This window comes from Microtus ochrogaster, unplaced genomic scaffold, assembly GCF_000317375.1.
Source record: "Microtus ochrogaster isolate Prairie Vole_2 unplaced genomic scaffold, MicOch1.0 UNK19, whole genome shotgun sequence".
In the NCBI taxonomy this organism is placed as follows: Eukaryota; Metazoa; Chordata; class Mammalia; order Rodentia; family Cricetidae; genus Microtus; species Microtus ochrogaster.
The window spans coordinates 4,962,725-4,973,636 of record NW_004949117.1 but is presented as its reverse complement, the minus strand read 5'-3'; the positions used below and the strand labels follow the sequence as shown (position 1 = coordinate 4,973,636).

General features: G+C 44.4%; 1 protein-coding gene across 40 annotated transcripts in view; it reads left to right on the top strand.

Moving 5' to 3' along the window:
- The window catches only part of Rims2 (regulating synaptic membrane exocytosis 2), a 392,861-nt gene that overhangs the window by 365,033 nt on the left and 16,916 nt on the right, over window positions 1–10,912 (top strand). The window contains exon 1 of one of the 40 annotated variants that reach the window (XM_005367534.3): window positions 725–1,271. The exons of the other annotated variants lie outside the window; for them this stretch is intronic. Coding sequence (XP_005367591.1) covers window positions 1,130–1,271 — 142 coding nt within the window. The 5' untranslated portion in view covers window positions 725–1,129. Of the gene's footprint in view, window positions 1–724; window positions 1,272–10,912 lie in introns of those variants that run through there. 40 annotated transcript variants of the gene reach the window in all.

Genomic DNA, 10,912 nt, shown 5'->3' with positions numbered 1-10,912 from the left:
GGGGGGGGAAGGAGGGAGGGAGAGAGAGAGAGAGAGAGAGAGAGAGAGAGAGAGAGAGAGAGAGAGAAATTCCTTAGGAAAATCGAGAGAGTAAATGCCTTCCCTAACGTTTTAGAAACTTAGATTTCTCTTCTCACTCCTAGTAAAGTGTATCAAATTTGCTTTGTGCTCAGGGACAGAGATTTCCATCTTGCAGAAACATTCTGGTAACTTTGCTTATCAACTGTGTTGTTTTTAGTAAGTCTGTGTTGTTTCCAAACTTATGTTAAGATGTAACCTTTCACCGTGCTGTTACACTTGATGGTGTTATTCTTAGCAAGAGTGGGCAGCTGATTGCTTTATGTAGAGGAAGAAAGAATCAGAGATTCCTGGAATGAACACTAACTTTACAAACGTCATTGTGCTCCCCCCCCCCCCGCGTTGCTGCTTCTCACGTCTCTTTCTAAAGAACTCTCCTGTTGACTTTTTACCGTTACTTTAAAATTCAAAAGGGTTAATGTAGGTTTTCATAAGACCTGGTTAAAATGTTGTTAAGATAGCGTTTCTCATCCACACCTGAGGACTGCGAACAGCCGCTGAAGGGAAATTAAGGGAAAGAGGCTACCAGGAATTTTCCTGCATATCACCACTCCGAGCTGCCAGGCTCGTTACACATAATTAGTCACCATTCTCAGGTGCTGGCCATGCCAAAGGGGGAAACAGCGGCATCTACCAGGGGTCTGTAGGGCCAGAACCTGAGTTGCGCCTGGCATCAGTGCCGCGGTGCCGCCCCCTCCAGCCGCTGATTGGCGGCGAGCTCAGCATCAGCAGCATCTCCCAGCGAAGGAGGGCGCCCGGGAAAGCGGCTCCAGCCTCCAGGATCCTCAGCTCCCCTTGGCGACACCTCGAACTTCCACAGTGAGCGGCAGCTCCTCTCGACGACTTTCCTCCGGATCCCTATCCAGCAAAGCCAAAGTCCCGGCCACGGCCCAGCCGGGTTGGGTCGGGGAGACAGGGACCGGAACCCTGGGGTTCCGCGGTACCAGCCCGGCCCCCGACTCCCCAGCTCTGGAACCGCAGCGGTCGCCGCGCACCAGCCGCCAAGACGCCTCGTATCTTGTACCGCGGGAAAAGCGGGTCCTCCAGCAAGATGGGCCGGCAGGGCTTGGGGGGCACGGGTGCCGCGGGGCGCTCCATGCAGCGCTCCCAGAGCCGGAGCAGCCTCTCCGCCTCCTTTGAAGCTCTAGCAGGCTACTTTCCCTGCATGAACTCCCTGGAAGAAGAGGAAGGAGGTGAGGACCGCTGTTCCCGCCCCTCTTGGATAGCGTTTCTGTTGTAGATCCTTTGGGATCCGTGGCGGGAGGGTTGGCCTCAGGCAAGAACGCAAAATAGCCTCTGCGCTGCGGGAACTGTGCCTGGAAGAGCCCTAGAGCACCAGGCTGAGAAGCACTGTTTGCAGGTTGTTAGAGCTCTACAGGCTCTCCCGGGCAATAGTTGACCTAGTGAGACTGAGTTACGGAGTTGGGTGCTGAATGAGTCTGTAGGACTGGATGGAGGCAGGCGGCGCCTCCTGGGTGCCCCCCACCCTATTTGCTTTTGTTGATTTCCTAAGTCCGCAGGCTGTGTGTTAGTCAGCTTGTAGTCTGGAAGACAGAAATCTCGGGAAACTAAGGAGGACGGCAGCAGCAAAACTTGAGGTGTCCCAGCCTGTGACAGCCAAGAGCAGGGTGCGGAGGTGGGGGGACTGTGCGGCGGACAGGTAGACAGTGGACACACTAAAGGCGCGATTGCACTGTGTGCTCTCGAAACTTGGTTCTCTAGATGCGGTGTGTGATTCTGGCTGTTGGCTGTCTCTTCTGTTCAACAATGCCTCTATAGGTAAAAGGGACTGGCCATATCAAACTTTTCACCGAGACATTTGCAGGCCTACGTGAAGTTTTGAATAACAGATCCTGCTTTTCCTTGGTGAAGAACTCTCATAAGACTTGGCAACCAACACTGAAAATTTTGTTCATAAGCTAATTAATGTTTATAATAATGTTAGGAACTGCGTAATAACGTTAGAAAAACTGTTTGCGAACCGCGCCCGTCCTAGGCCTCTACCCACAGCAATCTGGTTGTCCTGATCACTCTGCTGTGTAGAATTAAAGATGTGCTTGCTTTCGTTTCTTACCAGGAATCCACCCAGCTCTAGTTTCCCATGCTTTCTCTGGAGAGGGAGGGATAAGGTAGCTGCCGAGCAATCAGTGCTATGGTCAGTCTTCAGACCGATCACTTTGGCTGCCCAAGGTTCTTCTGGCTTGCTGTTGAATGTTAATTTGCTATAAACAAAGACACGTAAATACAGATGTAACACTAGAGTAACTCCCTATTTAACTGTGACTTTTGGTTTTCATCCTTAGCCTTGTTTTTATGTTTTGTGCATTTACATCTGACTTAGTTATAATTCTAGGAAAGGAACAAAGTCAAACAATTCAAAACAGTTCACTGAATAACTGGACAACCATAACTGTAGCTGGTTTTTGGAACTCCTAACTTGCTAGGCACTGCTTATGTCCTACAGTGTTTAGCCTTGAGGGCTCATAACCTTTTTAGCCATGTTTCACAAGTGAAGATGCTAAGGCAAGAAAAAATCCACAGGCTTGACCAGCCAGTTGGCTGTGGAGATAACACTTGAAGTCTGGAGTCACAAGCACAGTCTGTGTGCTCAGCTCCCAGGTTCTAGATTGTTCTTTATGGATACTTGACTGCACACACTCACTAACCTAGTAAGTATGGAAGCTATAATTCAAAGTTAAGTGTGTCTGAAAATACCTATATTTAAATAAAATATAGACTATTTAAACTTATTTCTAAGCATGTTTGGTGCCAATTCCTCAATCTTGAGTTTACTCCACATAAGCTAACCATTCTTCAGTAATTACTAGGATTTGGGGGTTTACAAGATACCACCTTAAAAGCATTTTGAGACAGTAAAAAAGGCTTAAACAAAATGTGGAGATTTTTCAAAATTGAAAGTACACTCACTTATCTGTGTCTCATACAGAAAAATCCCAAAGGAAGTTTCTACATATACACATGAGAAACTGGAACAGATCTCTGTGCAATAATATTGCTTCTTGAGTTGCCAAGACAAAATGTTCCACAAGGATGGTAGCATTTTTAAATGCACCATATATGCCTCTGCTCACAACATGGAGGGGGCTTGGCACGAATGAATCCTTCATTGGCCCAGAGTCAACTGACAGCCACGAGAAATGAATCCAAACTAACTTCTTTGGCTTCATGACACTGCTTAACTCTCGCAGTTCCTGTGTTTTCAGAAACTGTTCAACATCCCCACAGCTCTGTGAGACTTAGACACCAAGCATCCAGAGCAGGACTTCTCTGCCATGTTTGTTCTGTTGAGACACCCATGCAGAACACACGAAGTTCACGTGGGTAACATGCTTAGACACATTACTATAGTCGTAGTTGTGAGACCTATTCTAGCTCACAAGAAAAGGAAATGCCTCCAGAGGTGACTTCCATGTTCATAGAGAACAGTTGATTTAATGGAAGCAGTGATCTCCCAATCACTGTGATTGACTAAATTATCAGTCTGCTCAGTAAACCAGGTGGATATCGCTAGTGTTTGCCTTTTCTTCCCTTCCTTTTTTGAAATCATTTAAAAGGTCCCCCAGAAATAGTGCAATAGCTGAATTCTCACCTCATTCTTATACAGTGTCCCTAGGCATTGTCGTTCTTTACAGAAAGTGCCCAAGAGATCTCTAAAGAGACCAAATTCTTCCCAATCATTTATTCAGAAATACTCGTGGAGGGCGCCTGATGTGTTTGTAGCTGTGAGAGTGTGTGCTGTCTCACCTTCTTAGGGTCTAACGAAGAAAATAGGAACAACTCTTCCTAACCGTAACAAATGGTAGTGAGGTAAAATGCAGTGTAATTGAGACATGAAGAAAGCCCGCCTTAGGAATTAAAGAAGGGTCCCCTACGAGAGTGTGAAATGCTGATTCAGGCATCAGTAATATGAGCTTCCAGTCTCATAAAACTGCATCCTGCACATATTCGGAAACTGTCCAGATTCCTCAGCTAGGAAGTAGTGGAATTGGGATCTAAAGGCATAGTGTTTACACTGCTGACTGTGTGCTTTAAGTGTTGATTCATGGTGGTTATATTGTATCTCCTCGTCGGAAACTATGGTCCTGAAAACTGAGCCCAATAATGGTTAGCATTAATCATGCAGCTTCTCCGTATTTCCTTCTTTTATTTCATGGGAATTCTTCAAGATTATTTTTGTTGTTTTGCTCTTGTGAAAATATAGACTCAGAGAAGGTAAACACATTGCCTATAGATAACAAATCCCGGTGTGGCTGATTTGAGTCAGGCTAGAAACAAAGTTAATTTACTGTGCAGACAGCCTGGTCTTTGTTTCATCTTTTCTGCATACCTGCAAGTTTCTTTTTTCATCCTCTGCCTTGTGTATATTCCAGAAAGACATTCTCCATAGCTCTGGGGCTATGTTAGAGAAAACTAATAGAAAGACTACTCTTCTGTTAAAATCACATTCTCCCATTTTATCTTTATCCTCTTGGAACGTGTTATATTTTCCCTGTGTAACCTATTTGGTTCCAACAGTAAGTCTTCCTTCCTGATAGAAGCCATTAGAATTGATTGACTATTTGAGTATTTTGGGCAATTACAAGAATATAGAAACTATTTCAGGCAATATGCCCTTCCATTTGTAATTGTAGAAGCAACCCTACAGTTTCCCATTCATTGATTCCACGAAAAAAAGTTAGTGTGGCAAAGTTGCCGATGCATAAGGGTCTCATAGAGGCCATCTCCATGTTCCCTGCGGTTTTAAGCTCATGGTCCTTAGTTCGTTATGACTATACTATGTGACAAATTTCACTTCCCCAGTATTTTAGACCTTACCACCTCTAATTGAAACTTAATTTGACCACCATGAGCAAAAGATCCTGTCAACTCCACACAAAGCAACTAAGTAAGTTAGCATTTAATTCCTTCTATGTACCAGTCATTTGAAAATTAAATCATAAGAAAACCAACAAAGAAATGAAAATAGTTTAAGAATCACTAGAAAACCAAGGAAACCCCATCTGCATATGATAGAGGCCATGAGGATTATTAAAGGAAAACCCAATCTGCATATGATAGAGGCTGTGAGGATTATCAAAGGGAAGATCCTTTCATCTGGTCACAGCGGTGCACACCTGACACTCTGGTACTAGAGAGGCAGGGCAAGGGGACCACACATTTGAGGCCACTGTGAGCTAGATAGAAACCAGCTCAGTAACAGGACTTATGTAAACACACACACCTTAGGAAGCCGTTCATTCAACGGGATGATGAGAATCCTGGTGTGGAGTTGGTAATACTGTCTTTCCTGAGGAACAGAGCTTCACCTTTGCTCTGGTGTGGAGTTGGTAATACTGTCTTTCCTGAGGAACAGAGCTTCACCTTTGCTCTGGTGTGGAGTTGGTAATACTGTCTTTCCTGAGGAACAGAGCTTCACCTCTGCTCTGGTGTGGAGTTGGTAATACTGTCTTTCCTGAGGAACAGAGCTTCACCTCTGCTCTGGTGAAGTAAAGTATCCTCCATGCTTGCCAGGGGTCACTCTGCTAAGTGCAGAAAGCAGGTGCTGCCACCAGCACTGTCCTGTGCTTTTCCATTTCAGCTGAACACAAACAAAACCAGCTCTCCCTCTAGACTGTTTCCCAGTGTGTGATCTAGGGCTTTGAAGTCTGATCACAGTATTTACACACTTTCTGAAGCCAAAGTGGGGCAAGAGAGCTGCATAGACAGCTGTCTTAGTTAGGTGTCTATAACTGTGAAGACGCACCGTGACCACAGCAACCCTTACAAAGGAAAGCATCTAGTTGAGGTGGCAGCTTACAGTTCAGAGGTGCAGTCCATCACCGTCATGGCAGGGAGCATGGCAGCTGGGAGTATGGTGGTATGTAGGCAGACATGGAGCTGGAGAATTCTACATGTTGACCTCCAGGCAACAGGAAGATAACTGATTAACTGAGTGTGGCTTGAGCATATATGAGACCTGACAGCCCGCCTTCACAGTGACACACTTCCTCTATCAAGATCCATCTACTCCAAACAGGTCACACCTCTTAATAGTGTCACTCCCTTTGGGGACCATTTTCTTTCAAATCACCATGTTCTACTACTGGGCCCCCATAAACTTTGTAACAATACCACAATGCAAATATACATTCATCCCAACTTCAAAAGTCCCCGTAGTCTGTCACAGTCTCAGCCATGTTTTAAAGTCCCAAATTCAAAGCCTCTTCTGAGAGTCATGCAAATTCCATAGCCCCTTTCCTCTATCCATAACCCTAAAACCAGAGCCACGTGGTCGAAGCTGCCAAGTTCCACTGCTTGCTGGGGCTGGAACACGTCCCCTTGTTCAATTATATCTTCATCAGCTTTCTTTTTCCAATGGTTTTCTTTACTGCCTAAGCTTGAGTGTCCTTGAACCTGTTCTGTAGACCAGACTGGCCTCAAACCCAGAGATCTGCCGGCCTCTGCCTTAATTCCTTTTCACTAGTTGAAAACTTGGTTGGGTGGGATCTTGTCCTGAGGTGAGCACTCCCTTTATTCCATTTCTTCATCTGTCTATCTCCTTCAACACAGGATTTAGTTCTGTTCCACTTCCTGGAGCTCCTTTCCTTTTCAAAATTTTCATTTTGGAATTTACCCTGCTCATCCGGCTCCTTTTCATTATAATCTTCATTAGAGTTACTGCTAATAACCACACAATAAAGTCTGTACTAGGCTATTCTGAGATTTCCTCTGTCTGCGGAATTAATATAAAACTCTTCACTTTAGCCTCAGGCAGACTCTTTAAACAAGGGCAAAATGCAGCCACATTCTTCACCAAAATATCAGAAGAATGCTCTCTAGGCAACATAGTAAAATTCTTCTCCTCTGAAAGCTCTTGAGTGAGCCCCCACAGTTCATCAGATCACACAGGGCAATACTGTCTTCCCCTCTCCTACTAGTATGACCCATTAGACAACACTTAAAGCATGACACTGTTTTCCTAACCCAAAGTACCAAAGTCCAGATGCCTTTAAATAAAAATGTGGTCAGGTCTATCACAACAACACCCCATCCTTGGTACCAACTTCTGCCTTAGTTAGGTTTTTATTACTGTGAAAAGACGCCATGACCATGGCAACTCTTATAAAGGAAAACATTTGAGGAGGCAGCTTACAGTTTCAGAGGTTTAGCCCATTATCATCATGATGGGGAGCTCGGTGGCTGGGAGTATGATGACATGCCGGCAGACATGGTGCTGGAGAGGAAGTCGAGATTCTTATATCTTGGCGTACAGGCAACAGGAAGTGGTTGAGACACTGGACATGGCTTGAGAATACATGAGACCTCAAAGCCCACCTCCATAGTCACAAACTTTGTTCAACAAGACCACATCTAGTGTGCCAGTTCCTTTGGGACCATTTTCTTTTAAACTACCACAGCTACTGTCGATCTTTTTTATAGATACCATTTTTCTTACATTATAATTTTATATGAAATATCATTTCATTAAGTGAGTCTAAATAATATTTAAGAAGGACACATTTTTATATTAGATTTGTACTTAAGGCAGACAAAGTAAGATATTTTGGAGATTAAAAAAAAACATATAAATGGACAAACACATCAACTCAGATTTGACCTAAGAATCAGCATCTTTCAGTATCTTAGGTATTGGGGGAGACTGTTCGTTCCCAGCTGCCCTGGCCCAAAATATTCACACAGAAATTGTATTGATTATAACACTGCTTGGCCAATGACTCTAGCATATTCCTAGCAAGCTCTTCATCTTAAATTAACCCATTTCTATTCATCTGTGTGTTGCCACATGGCTGTGGCTTACCAGGCAAATTTCCAGCATCTCTCTGACTCCGCCTCCTTTCTCCCAGCATTCAGTTTAGTTTTCCCACCTAACTCTACTCTGCCCTATCACAGGCCAAAGCAGCTTCTTTATTCAATAACCAGTAAAAGCAACACATACAAAAGGACTTAGGTCCAGAGTGCCCTTAAAGCAATGGTTCTCTACTTTCCTAATGCTGTGACCCTTTAATATAGTTCATCAAGTTGTGGTGACCCCAACCATAGAATTACTTTGTTGCTACTTCATAACTGTAATTTTGCTATTGTTATGAGTTGTAAATATGTTTTTTCCAGTGGTCTTGGACAATATCTGTGAAAGGGTAGTTCGCGCGTACAGGGGTCACGACAACAACTTGAAAAACACTGCCTTAAAGTAATTGGAATCTTAAATATAGGAGTCAAAGTAGACCCCAATTTGCCTTCATACTTTACTAGATTCATTAAATCAAAGCCAGCAATGGGACAATGCGATGAAGTTTCCCTGCTGAGACATTGTGTAATGCAAGGATTTACAGAAGAAACTGGCTAAGAAGTTGTCATGGCAACCACCCATCACTATCCAGGACTGTATCCACCCAGTGAAAGGGCTCTCTGCTGTGATATGCTAGGTCATTATTATGGATTAAAGAAGATTATTCTGTGTGTGGGTGCACCCCTCACGGTCCTGAGTTCCTTGCTCGTGGTCTCTCTCCTTCTGCTCCTGATTTGGACCTTGAGATTTCTGTCCGGTGCTCCAATGTGGGTCTCTGTCTCTGTCTCCTTTCATTGCTTGCTGAAGGTTAATATTCAGGAGGATGCCTATATGTTTTTCTTTGAGACAATGGGGATGTCCTATAGGGAACTCACCAAGGCCAGCTAGCTGGCCTGGATCTGAAAAAGCCTGGGATAAAACCAGACTCGCTGAACATAGCGGACAATGAGGACTACTGAGAACTCAAGAACAATGGCAATGGGTTTCTGATCCTACTGCACGTACTGGCTTTGTGGGAGCCTAGGCAGTTTGGATGCTCACCTTCTAGACCTGGATGGAGGTGGGGGTTCCTTGGACTTCCCACAGGGCAGGGAACCCTGATTGCTCTTTGGGCTGACGAGGGAGGAGGACTTGATTGGGGGAGGGGGAGGGAAATGGGAGGCTGTGGCGGGGAAGAGACAGAAATCTTTAATAAATAAATAAATTTTTTAAAAAAAGAAGATTATTCTGTATTCTACCTTGTGTTGTACTGGTTTTGGATTGGGGGAGGCAGGAGATCTACCTACTGCCATGTATTCACAAGATGAGCTGTTTAAAGAAAATGCTAGCGTAAAATAATAGTTTCACTTTTAGTTTGGAAATAGTTCTCTTTTTAAATCTGGAAATAAATGGGAATGTTTGTGCATGTGTGTGTAAATAATGTTTTTGCAGAGACTTTTCACCAAATCTCTAAAGAGAGTCATCTAGGCACCACGTTGCTCTAAAGAAAGCCAGAGCGGCCTCTTCCCTTTCCTGCCCTCATTCCCACCTTACGTGACTGCTTCCCCCCCCCCCCGTGGCTCTCTTTTGCTCTGCTACCCAGAACACATGTCCAGTGAACCATGTTAGCAAGTAACCTCTGCATTCATGCGTTACAGTTCCATCATTCTGTAAACTGTGCCTTTCTTAATCCCGATCCCAAGATTGCAGAGAAGAGATTTCATTGCCAGTCTAGCCCTGACTAACATACCCAGAGGCCAGGGCCTCATGTGGGGTTTAGATAGCGCTGGTAATAGGCTTCTGTGGGCAGTGGTAAGGGCACCATTGTGAGCTCTCTGACGCCCCCATAGGTAGCTGCTTTTGTCTAGCCAATACTTTGATTTAGATTTTATTTCATGAGACTAAAACACAAGGAAAATTATTTTCGCTATTGAAAATAAACAGATCAGTTGTGATTGCTGCTCCCTTAGGTTCTTTGCCACACTGGTGACATCGATCCTTGAGGCAGAAGAGGAGCAAAGAAGGGCTGAGAACTGGGGGAGCCCATCCAGAGGTGGGGCTATTCTGGGCAATGCCAAGCTGTCTGATCCAGGTTGGCACAGTGACTTTGTTTTTTGTCCTCAACACAATTGTAAACTTGTGGGGTTTTTTTCCCATAAAACCCTTAAACTTTAAAATATTGGCAGCAAAATGTAAAAATCTCAACATTATCTGGGACAAACAAACACATATATTGACCAAATGTGACCCAGAAAACTTGGAGTTTTCAGTTTCCACCAAGAATATTTGCTCCCTCCCATCATTTCTCAGTTCTGTGTCTTTTCATTCTCTTTGGCAACTTGGTTGTTTGGAATCGGTGGGCTTATCTCTGAAATCTCTGATAATATCCCCGCCTGCTTCCTGCTTTCTGGAGCCAGTCCTCTTCCACTGCCTCCTGAGCAGTGGTCCTCACCCTGCAGCTCTTTGGGTCCATCAGCCCTTTCACAGGGGTCACCTAAGAACATGGGAAAACAGATATTTACATTACAGTCCATAGCAGTAGCAACTTACAGTTATGCAATAGCAGCAGAAATAATTCTATGGATGGGGTCACCACAGCGCAAGGAACTGTATTAAAGGGTCACAGTATTAGGAAAGTTGAGAGCCGCTGATATAGAGCAAACCAGATTCCCATTCCTTCTAAGAAAAGCCTTCGTCCTGGTGTCCTTCCACATCTAACTACTGACTGTCTGAAGCTGGCCCCTTGCTCCAGAGTTCTGTCTCTGCGCACTCTCTCCCACTGCTACTGTGTGTACCCTGTGTTCATCAGTACTCAGTCCATCGCCTGTGAGCTCTCCTGCAAACCCCAGGAGCTTCTCTAGGTGGAGAAAACTTGTGTGGACCTCGATTTGAATTGGTAATTCCACTTCTGCCTAGTCAACGACCTAAGTAAGAAACTTAATTTCTTTTAGCTTAGCTTGTTTTTTTTTGTTGTTGTTGTTGTTGTTGTTGTTGTTGTTGTTGTTTTTAATTTTCGAGACAGGGTTTCTCTGTAGCTTTTCTTTTTTT